The following is a 12024-nucleotide window of genomic DNA, read 5'->3' as shown; positions in this document are numbered from 1 at the left end:
GATTTTTTTCCGACAATTGTTTCGCTTGATAATCATGAACAAGATATTATTTGATGTATTATGACTTATTATCTGGTTATACGACATGAGGCGTGGTTGAAAATTGCATAAGAATATTTTTGATCAACAGTTTTAACATTTTTATGCATATTACAGTAATTACATCGCTGTTTTATTCAACCAGACTGAGAATGGCTTATTCTCTAAATATGTTAGTATTTTAGTATTGGTTGAAATTAAATGTCATTTTATGTATAAATTGTACCATTATCCAAAATATACATACTTACCCTAATTTCCAATAATTCGGTCCTTTTTGTTGTATATGAAATATTTTACTTTGCAAAATATTGCAAAAGAATTTCAATATTCTGTAAAGCTATTTGGTCTGGTTTCTTATTGCAAAGTGTTTGTTTGCTTTAGCCAGTCCTTATTAACACGTTTCTGTAAATCTCAGAATGGGTCTATTAGCAGTGTTTCTCGGCGGGCGGCAGAATGGGTATTTAAAGCTTGTTACAAGTTACCGGTTTCATTCTCTACTTCTGTCGCAAACACCTCTTGTTCAAAATGAGATTTTTAAATGACTCGGAACGTTTGACAGACAAACATTCCGAAAATTACATTTCTGAAGAATACGCATTACCAGACTCAGTTACTTACACGTTGTTAGGACTCCATATTGTCCTGGTATGCACAAGTTTGATAGCGAATGCTATCATTCTGATATATTTCCTCTCCATCAAGAGAGCCAAAACGAATGCAAACTACTACTTGGTGGCGTTGGCAGTTAGTGACATTCTACTGACAGTATGGTGTGAACCATTCACAGTGTTTAGCAACTTGGTCAACTACCACTGGATATTTGGACATTTCATGTGTTCAAGTGTGAGCTATATCCAGACAGCTTGTGTTATTCAGCGTTCCTTTACGCTTGTAGCGTCTTCAGTCGACAGATACTTAGCAATTCGCTGGCCATTGAAGGAACAGGCGCCATGTTTGGTCGTTGCTGGTATTATTGCCGCTATCTGGATTGTTTCGTTGGTTTTCCCAGTTCCGGTCGCCATCTTCACGGACATGGTTTATGACGAATATGAGAATACTTCCGGTATATGTCTAGAGGTCTGGCCACGAGATGATTTCAGACAAGCATTTAGCACCGCTCTCCTCATTGCCACATACGTTATCCCTCTTCTGGTATTAACCTTGACATACGGACATATCATTCTTATTTTAGATGTCAGACCACCTGGCGAGGAATATGAACAACTGATGAGAAGACGTCGTGCTGTTAAAAGAAAGGTAAGAAATTTTTTAAAAAATGGCACCATGTCAAACATCATGTCGTATACATCAGGCTAACCTTTGGCGTAGAGTCTCATATTTTGTTCAATTAATTCAACAAGTCCTTATTTACATGTATATTGTACTACCTTTAAAGTTATGTAAGTAACTGACTTGCTATACAAATGGTAAAGAGTAGTCTGCCATGCCGGATTTTCCATAAGTTACATTTTTGAATCACTTTACTTTTTTACATTTTATGATGAAACAATACGTTTTGCAGTATGACCGATAGCTAAATGATAAATGAAAGAATTTGTAATTATCATATCATGTTATGTAAAGACTTTATTCGCTGTTTACTAGAAAGTATGCCATGTGACATATTTTTATATATATTTTTTCAGACAATTAGAGTGTTTCTTCTTGCATTCTTTGCTTATGCTATTTGCTGGCTCCCAATCCACGCAATCACGATAGCTGGCGATATCAGCCCACAAATATACGACAGCAAGCTGGTGCACATTCTCTGGCTGTTCGCTCAATGCCTTGCCGTCAGCAATTCCGCGATCAGTCCTATTATTGTGCTTACTGCCGAAAGAAAATTGCCAGCAAAAATCAAGAGACAAGTTTGTTCACTAAACTCAGATCGTAAAGGAAGTATACCGGTGCGCAAAGCCTCGTTCATGATGTTAATGTCAAGAATAACCAAACGTAGAAGCACACAGGAGACAAGCGTATAAGGATCTATCAGCACCAGCCGTGTAAATGAGACCATTTGAACAGTGCCCCATATCAAATCTGCCTTGTGTTCGATTTTTAGTCTTATTTGTTTTAATGAGTTTAGTGTGAAAGACATTGTGCTTTTGTAAAGAAAAAGAGATAGAGAGAGAGGGGGGGGGGGGATGAGGAGAGAGAGAGAGAGATGCCTTGGTTACTATTGTTATTATTTGTTGGATACAACGACGTTTACTTTTAAATTAACAAGTCATTGGTTTCTGTTGTAATGATGGTGTGATTATTTTATCAGTGCCTTAATCATTTATTAGATATTGTAGGAAATGGCTACTGTTAAAGAGATTGTTTTTCAGTAAATAGATTATATTAGTCACAATATTTCTTTGTAATCTTACAACCGATAGGTTTGAAAACCTGCTATGGCTAAAAATGTTGACGAATACTCAATATTATTGCAATAGACATGATTTGTATCTTGAAAAGTGAAAAAATAGTAGTAATCAAACTTTTAAGACGGCAACACAAATAGTACTTGAGACATAATGTGCGTTTGTTTCTTGGTTCAGCGCATTTTTTACAACAGTACGCGGGCAGTTAACATTACCAGTGTTCCTGGATTCTGTACCAGCAGAAACTTGTTCTCCGCAAGTAACTGTCAACCTCCCCACATGAATCAGAGATGGAGGACGAATGATTTCAGACATAATGTCTTACATCAAATCGTCACGGAGAATATACAATCCGCCCGAAGATAGAACTCACAACCCCACGATCCGTAGATCTGCGCTCTCCCTACTGAGTTAAGCGACAGAATGAAGAAAAGTAACATGACACTAAAGTCGAAATATCAACTATGCATTTACTGAGACAGAATGAAGAAAAGTAAATGCATACTAGTAGTTGATATTTCGACTTTAATGTCATGTTTTAAGTCATATTGTTGTACATGTTTTTGATTGTTGAAAAAGCTATAGCGATTGCATACACCGAGGATGTAAAAATATTTGTAAATTATGGAGAATATCTTGACATAGCAATGATATTGAAAGAAAGACAGATAACAGGTTAACAGCCGACCGCATACTAAGTAAAGCATTTGTATTACAAATAAATAAATGTAATAAATTCATTTGTTTTTGATCTATTTTAACGCAATTGTTCAGTTGTATGTATATTGAAGGGCCTCTTGTGCTCACTTAACCGATTATGTCAATTCAAATAATGTGTGTCCCGCCACAAAGAAACAAATATTTTCTTTTATAGAAATGTACTGGCGTACACTCACTGTGAGTAACTTATCATTTCTGTCAAAACTTATTGATAAATCTGTTCTTTACAGATTAAACAAACATTCTTTAACCTAAAAACCAGTCTGCATACAGAAATATCACTCCTGTGAATCTGCGATACTTCGGTTGGTTAATGATCTTCCAAGTGGTATGTAGAAACAGGAAGTCACGGCCCTTATTGCAATTGACTTAAGTGCAGCGTTTGACACTGTCGGTCGCGACATTCTGCTAGATGTCCTAAAAGCACAGTATGGTGTCTGTGAAACTGCTCTTCAATAGGTAAACTTCTACTTAAGGCCTCGTACTTGCAACAATGCATATCCATCAGACCGCCAGCTTGAATGCAGTGTGCCCTGGTCCGTGGCTGTATCGCACCTATGCTGGAACTCATACCATTCCCAAATTCATATCAGTCTACGGTTTTGCTTATGATCATATAGCAAATAAAAGCTTTCGTCCCACATATACTTCTGTAGAATCACAAGCGGTCGGAGATCTCGAACAGTGCGCAGTATCAATCAATGACTGGATGAATAGAAACAAACTGAAAATAAACACTTCAGAAACAGAATTTATTATGTTTGGTAGCAGACAAATGTTTTACAAATTCGATTAACATTGCTGGTGATGATATCAAACGTGAATCTTGGTGCATTTCTTGGTGAAACCTTAAACTTTAAAGATCATGTAAATCGCAAATGTCGTACAGCCATGTTGAACTACGTAAGAATTAAGAACATCCGAAAATATTTAACCAAAGCAGCCACTGAAATCTTAGTTCTGTCTCTAGTTATTTCATACTAGTATCTGATTTACTGCAATGTCATACTGTATGGCGTAGTTAACGGTGAGGCGCGTAAGATGCAACGTCTTCAAAACATTTGTGCAAAACTTGTCCTTAACAGGAGGAATTTTGACAATTCCAAAGCAAGTTTTGAGTTTAAGATCCTTCCTTTCATGTACAGCTGTCACATTGGCAGAGCACATATATATTTAACAGAACTGTTTACAGAGTATGTTCCTAGTAGAAAAGGTTTGAGATCGCCAGAAAATTCAGAATGTCGTTATGTTGTTCCATACAAAAAGTGCAAAACACTCAATGATAGAACTTTCTGTACTATTGGTCCAAAACTGTGGAATGAACTGCCGTTAGCATTACGCAAAAGTGAATATCTTGATACATTCAAACAAAATCTTAAGACACTGTATTTAAGACTTTATGGCATTGTTTTGATTTTTTTATAATTGTTTTAAATACGATAACAGCAAAACAATTTCGAAAAGTCAAGCCTCTTTCCAAGGTGTGCCGGTGTCTGTTAATGCTGAAATTGCAAAGTCAATAACAAAACATTACTGATGTGCTAATGAGTAATTCCCTTATCTGACTATAGTGGTAATAATAATGTTGCAAATGTAAATAACTCGGTACATTCAAAAACAAATCTAAATACATTGTATTCTAGATACTTAGATGCTCGCAATTGGGATTGATCATTTCTTTTTGTTCTCTCTTTGGTTTTAAGAATTTCAGGCAGCCTTATTGCACATGCGCAATGCCCATAAATCTACCAGAATACTTTATAAACACTTTTGAAACAGTACTGCATCAGACGTCAACCAGCATAATTCGACGCCTGAATGGCAGCTTACGCTGTATGCAAGTTTCGACATTTTGGTCAAATCAGACCCAAAAATGTTTTTTCTTGTGATTTTGTAAATTCTATATACCTTATTTATCTTTTCAGTTTATTTTTTTTTCTGCAAATTCACTTTTTGGAGATAGCAATATTTAAAAAAAAAAGTCAAAATTTATTTAAGTTGAACTGTTCTATCGGAAGAAGTGTTTGGAAAGCTCTCTTTAAATGGATTAATTCTCGAATTAGTGTATGATTTGTTAGTACATGTATCACTCCTTTTTTCTGTTGAAATATACTAAGTCCTGCATTAAAGCATTGTCGTTGTTGCAAGTATATTTCAAACACAGGACACATTTCTAAAATGACAAAAACTTTAATCGTTGGAGCAGGGACAACTCTAACATTGCACCACATCATAAGCTTTGTGCGGGTAATTTCTGGTAAAATATATACATTTCTTTACCAATGAGATGTATCTACGCAAGCCTGGGCTAATTAGACATTGCAATCTCTGGAATACTCTGTTCAATGTTATGTAGCGTGCACGGTCTAGCTCAGTATATTAAATATAATATAATTTTCCTATGGGCTTCCTTGCCGAATGATTGGAAAACAAATGATTCTTAAAATGATTGGTGAAATATAAAATAATTAATGCTAATCAATCTATCTCAATTTAACTGATGACGAGCACTCAAAATTAGTGGATGGGATCTTGTAGTATGGAGATTCACAACAAACAATGCCTGAGGTGAATACCATACATTAAGATTTTACCAAAATACTACTAGATGTCAAGTTCCTGTCGTCGTGGCCCTTAAACGAAACGCAATGTTTTGAGTAAGAACTCAGACTATGACAGGAGGTCAAGAACCCAATAGTATATGATAATTATTTCTTATTTATTATCGCTCGGCAGCTTGGCAGATTCATATAATATATTTACTTTGACGTTGTTGACTCCTCGGTAGCCAGGCAGGTTCTCATCTCTTCGTGGTGCTGGCCGCGTATTTATAAGTTTCATCCAACTGTAATTAATGAGCGCTCAGTGATTATGACAAAATCAAGCTCCTTAGTACAATGATCATGGAAGTGCGTAATTTGTCCTTAATTTGTGTATTTTCCGTAATTAGAGTCTAAAACTGTCGTAATTAACGGGTCAGTAGATAGAACTTTCTTTTCTACGAATTCATGAAAGATTAGTGCTTATTTCATTTAGTCTATCATCTAAAATATTGAATTATGACGGATCATCGGCGGTTCGAATATGATTGGGTCTAACTATTCTAGGTACGAATCATAAGGTATGCGGTGACTAAATTATATCAAACATCCTGATAGAGGCATCTCGCCACATTTATTCAAAAGGACTGAATAACGATCACTGTATCACAGAAAAAAATTCAATGACATATGAGCCGTGCCATGAGAAAACCAACATAGTAGGTTTGCGACCAGCATGGATCCAGACCAGCCTGCGCATCCGCGCAGTCTGGTCAGGATCCATGCTGTTCGCTAACGGTTTCTCTAATTGCAGTAGGCTTTAAAAGCGAACAGCATGGAGCCTGACCAGACTGCGCGGATGCGCAGGCTGGTCTGGATCCATGCTGGTCGCAAACCCACTATGTTGGTTTTCTCATGGCACGGCTCAATTATGGGTAATGACTATCTCAAATATCTACCTGTGTACTTCTAATCAGATAGAGTCTTGCAAACACAGTTCTTAATTTCTGTATCATACATATTCATAAAGTCCCTGCACCCTTTAAACTCACAACTGCAACTAAACGTGTTTCCGAAATCACATGTACACCTACTTACGGTCACTTTCAATGCCATATGTTACTTGTTGACAATGTAAGACTAAGATAACTTTCAATAGGAAGGGAGTGGTGGATGCTATAGAACAATATTAAGAAACACAAGAAATTGAAAAACAAGGTAAAGTAAAAAACTTTTATTTTCATGGGCAGAAGATGACTGGGTTCTTAAATCCTAACGCTTCATGACTCTAGGTCGAATACATTTTTAAATATGTGGAACGCAAACGATTGGGCCCTTTATGCATGTATGCAGCTAAGTAAAGGGCCATAATTCTTGTCTGATTGATATCTTAAACAAAACTAAAGAAGAATTTCTCCTGCTGAACAACATATAGAAATTTATGAATCTAAGTTAAACACTTTTTGAGATACTGGAGTCACATGTTTTCAGATCTTTTATGCATATTTTAGGTTAAGTCAAGAGAAATAACTCCAGTCATACTGAGCAAAACCCCAAACAAAACCCCAGATGCATAGATCACGCCATGTACCCGGATAATCTTAACTCTGTTCAGCGGCCCTAACTCAGTGCCAACATGGCGGATGTAAAGCCGATACAACTTTGTTTTCTGTGTAATTACGACGTATTAAGTAAATTTCTGTTGTTATATCTATCTCCATTGATCAAGTATATATTTATTTCAAAATGTATCATGTGAAATATATCAATCCTTGTGTTTTCAGGTGGAAAAACGACGAACAAGGCAACTTTTTCAATGAAAACTTTTACAAAAAATCTTTAAAAATACTTCTACGCTTTTGATGCCTCGACTATTTTGTTGATTGAAAGCAAAGATATACCTTTATAGGCCCGTTTACACTATGTTGTTAACCCACTACATGTTGACACAATACATGTTCAAATGTACTGACAGCGAGAAAAGGGATAAAAACCTAACTTTGATTTGATAAAAACCGAACTCAGTTTATATGAGGAATGGATAAAAACCTAACTTACACGAAATTGCGTGACGGATAAACACCTAACTGACTAGTATTCTATATAAATGAATGAGTTGACATGTACATGGTCTGGTTATTGTAAACATTACTTTATAAGCGGTATTGTCTTCAAACTTTGTCATTAATTTTACAACATGTTATATGTATGCCCACTACAGTCAAATATTTTTTCATAATTTTGATAATATGCAAATAGCAATGTTTGGAAAAATCTGGATAAACCCTCAAAAATAACTCAGTATAAAAGTCAAAATTATCATATTTATATAAGAAATTATTTAATACCACCGATGTTCGAAGTTATGTAGTCCCAAACCCTCTCTCCCTCCATCTCTCTCTCTCCCCCTTCTCTCTCTCTCTCTCTCTCTCTCTCTCTCTCTCTCTCTCTCTCTCACACACACACACACAAACGCACACACACGCACACACACATGCTGTTTCAGAAGAATTGTGTTTGTTTCAAATCTTGTATATCGTATAGTGTAAGAGATTTTTATATATGCTAATGGAATATTTTTGATATTATATAAAATGGATTAGATTTATGATTAATTATTAAATATGATATTTTTCAGATGGTAAATAGGGAAGAAAAGTGTGTGTGTGTGTGTGCGCTCGTGTGTGTGTGTGTGTGTGTGTGTGTGTGTGTGTGTGTGTGTGTGTGTGTGTGATAGGGGGAGTGATGCATGGACTGACGGGACAGGGGTGTGGGTATCCTTACATTTTTCACTTGTCCACGGACACTTAGAAACCCACTTGTCCATAGTCTTGCTCTGATTTGTAATATTAAACCTTCATGAAAGCGCAAATAGACTGGAGATCGAGTTCTTTATTTAGGACAATAAAATAGAAAAGCATAGCACAGTAACAGTGGTAAAAAATAAGCTGTTGAAGTATTTGCCTTTTAACGTTTATAAAAGTCTGAAATCGCGTAAGCAGTGTTCGGGATCTTTTGGGGTCATGCCCGAAACACTGCCCACGCAATGGTGCAAAGCCAGATGAATTCTTGTCTCAGCAGTTGGAATTCTACTTACATAATACTTTTTTTAAGTTGTTTACGTTTCTGATGTCTTTAAATGTCCTTTTAGTTCTCTGTGTGTAACCCATATGGGAAAATTAGACCCATCGATTTTTCACACGAGTGAAAATATTTGATATAGCGCAAAGAAGGAGCCTTTTACTTTATCTAAATTCATGGAAAAAGTATCATAGGTATTTTAGCTTTGCAAATGATGTGATAATATTCAATGCATTGTCTTTCTTATGAATATTTTATTTTAAAAATGAATTTAAAAGAAAATGGTCTTTTTTGCGTATACTTTATGTCTGTCTATCTACAATTAGAAATATAGTAAAATATGGATAATTTGCTGAAATTTCTTCTGTTTAACAAAGAATAAATAGATTCTTATGTGTGCTTTAAGACCTTTGCAAACGACTTAGTAATCTATATTCATTTAGCTATTGTTTCATACTAATTTCAGTTTTCTAGGTGAAGAAGAAAATGGTCTTTTTTAAGCATTTTGCAGATGAGAATAGGTTTTTTTTCCTTATCGGAAAGACTCGAACATTCTCGTATGTTTCCGTCAATTCTTACGGAATTTAAGCTCCTTAACGGTAAAGACTGATATCTTCTCACCCGCTAAACAGCACACATGTACGGATTTATAAATTAGTGGACGCTCCATAATATGATTTGTCTACAGCCAATAGTCAATTTTAAACAGCTTGAGGATCGAAGTTTAAAATTTAAAAAAGAAACGTTGAAATTTTAGGCGGCATATTTTTGGCAAGTTAGAAGTAGAAAAATCAAAATTCAAATTTTGAAAGGATGATGTTGAATTTCGCTTAATATATTGAATTTCGCACAGACTCGGAAATCGAAATTAGAATAAAAAAAATTTGTCGAATTTCGAGGCAGAATTGAAATTAGATCCAACAGGATGACCGAAGTTCAAATATTTTTAGGGGAGCGGTCGTCCAGTGAATAATGTGTCGGTCGCTCAACCCAGGGGTCGTGGATTCGAGCATCCGTGAAAGGGGTCACGACCATGACTTCTCATATGACACCAGTACTGGGTTTTCCCGTAAGCTGGCTGTTTAAAAGATAGTTTCACATTCAATACCAGTTTTAAATTCGATTGCTTTGAAAATTCGAGCATGCTTGAAATATAATACCGAGAATAGTGTTTTCCCGAAGAAAACTCCGATCCACAGTCTGAACATCTAACAGTACTTAAGGAAAATCTATTTAGATTTTTAACAAGGAGCTGTGTTCAATAAACGCTTGATGCCCCCGCTGGCATCCTTGTCGATACTAAGCAACCTAAGTCCAAAACGAGGTCAAGTTCAAGGTCACGGTCAAACTGAGGTCAGGTGATGTCTGAAGATGAAGAATGGTCACAGGTTACATCTGCATTAGTATCAAGTCATTCTAGTAAGGGGTATTGATGCTAGACGAAACGGTCCCATTTGGTTAACCTCGTACGGATGGACGGACGGACGGACGAACGAATGGACGGACAGGACAATCACTATATGCCTCCCGCATCAGTAGATGCCGGGGGCATAAAAACTTGAATTTCGATATATCCGATCATGCACGATTTTTAATCTTTGAATCTTGAGCAGATCGCAGTTTCAGTATTATACTGAAATTCAGCTTTTCAAAATTAGAAGTACGATTTTCGAGATGGCTCGACACTAATTGCTTGCTCGATATTTGACTTTTTCATTTCAATATCAATCTTGGAACAGGCTGTTCGTTCAATACGAGATCGAAATTTGGCTTTTGGAATATTATAAATTTCGATCATTGAGCTGGCCCGAAATTAAAAGCTATTTTGCAATTTGACGTTGTTTGACCTTCAGGTGTAGCTTAGGATCAAAATTCGATAAGTTATGAAGTTGAATTTCGATCTTCGAGCTGGCATAAAATTCTAAGCTGGTTGGACACCGCTCACGACATAATAATAAATGTGCAGTTATTTGATTACATAAAAAACTACTTAAAATCTTTATTTCATAATCATGAACATCAAAGAAAGTATTATAAAAGCGAGTTTCCATCTGATTGTAAGAAAGTAGAAATTACTTTTGGAAAGTCATTGTTTGGTTTTATAATAATGTGTTTGTTGAGAATACCGTTATAAATGGTATTCTGATTAAACCACCAACAGCCATTTAGGTTTCTATTTTCTAATCTATCTTTGCAATCACTGTAAATTAGACTTAACAATATCCCTAAATCAATATGATCAAAAGTATTAATGTAACGGTACATTGGCGAAGAAGGGTTAAACATCGGCCTGAAATACGGAGTAGGCCGAAAACTAGCGAACAGTCTCGACAGCCGATTTACCTGGCCAAACGTATTATCGGCTTTTGTGGTGATTTTCACGATGGGTCTAATTTTCCCATATGCTTGTTTTCCTTTTTTAGTTTTAGTTACAGAATGCTATATGCTGATGATGCAAATATTTTTCTTCAGCTTCTTTAAGTAGTTCTTATGTTCCCTTTAGCATGTGTATGATTTCTTCTTTTATGTTTTTATTTTTTAAATGCATGTTGTAAAATGTGACTCTTCTTATTTTTGTGTAGTGTCAGCTAATCTTTTTTATGTTGCTTTAAATGTGCTAAATCTGTATGTGGTAAATTACTTTTTCCTTTTACTTGCAAGTACCTATGTGCTATTTTGTTTTAATGCGCTGTAACATGTATGTGATAATTTGTGATTTGTTTCTTATCTACTTAGAGCCAGATGCTTTAATGTGCTTTAACATATTTGCATTTTATTACAGCTATTTTACTTATGTTGAGCTTATTTACATGTGTTTGTCGGAAAATAGCTTTAAGCTAGTGTTATATGTTTATACTTATCCGACGTTAATTAAATCTTCTTGTATCTAAATCTTCTCTGATGTTTTATCATAGTCCGAGTTACAGTGTGCGCGAGACCTAGTCAAAGAACCCATTATCTTTATCACCTCCATACACTTGAAGCAACACACAATCTAAATGATATTTTATGTTTTCTCATTTTATACCTGAAAAAGTATGCTTGTCCGCGGACACACAGAATGAAAAATGCACTTGTCCGCCGGCAAAAAATCACGAGTCGGATAAGTTGGACATAGGAATCCCACATCCCGGCAGGGGTGGGTAGATCAAAGAACATCGAGCATCAACAGTCCATAAAAAAGCACAGACGAACAGCCGTTTTCGTTTGGTTAGGTGTTTATCCATTCTAACTTTGTATTTATCCAGCACTGTTTCCTATACCAGTTAGGAATT

General features: G+C 35.8%; 1 protein-coding gene across 1 annotated transcript; it reads left to right on the top strand.

The window, feature by feature from the left end:
* The first annotated feature begins 567 nt into the window (after positions 1 to 567).
* Positions 568 to 2109, top strand: LOC123561940 (RYamide receptor-like). The gene is made up of 2 exons (XM_045354602.2): positions 568 to 1299; positions 1689 to 2109. Exons 1-2 carry the CDS (start codon positions 568 to 570, stop codon positions 2022 to 2024), a joined length of 1068 nt encoding a protein of 355 aa, XP_045210537.2. The 3' UTR covers positions 2025 to 2109.
* Positions 2110 to 12024: the final 9915 nt, after the last annotated feature.

This window comes from Mercenaria mercenaria, chromosome 2 (genome assembly GCF_021730395.1).
Source record: "Mercenaria mercenaria strain notata chromosome 2, MADL_Memer_1, whole genome shotgun sequence".
In the NCBI taxonomy this organism is placed as follows: Eukaryota; Metazoa; Mollusca; class Bivalvia; order Venerida; family Veneridae; genus Mercenaria; species Mercenaria mercenaria.
Note: the sequence above shows the minus strand (reverse complement) of the source record. Positions and strands in the feature narration are given on the sequence as shown.

Coding starts and splice junctions, on each gene's coding strand:
- LOC123561940 (XM_045354602.2), top strand. CDS start 568: ATGAGATTTTTAAATGACTCGGAACGTTTGACAGACAAACATTCCGAA. Junction 1,300..1,688: donor GTCGTGCTGTTAAAAGAAAG/GTAAGAAATTTT, acceptor ATATTTTTTCAG/ACAATTAGAGTGTTTCTTCT.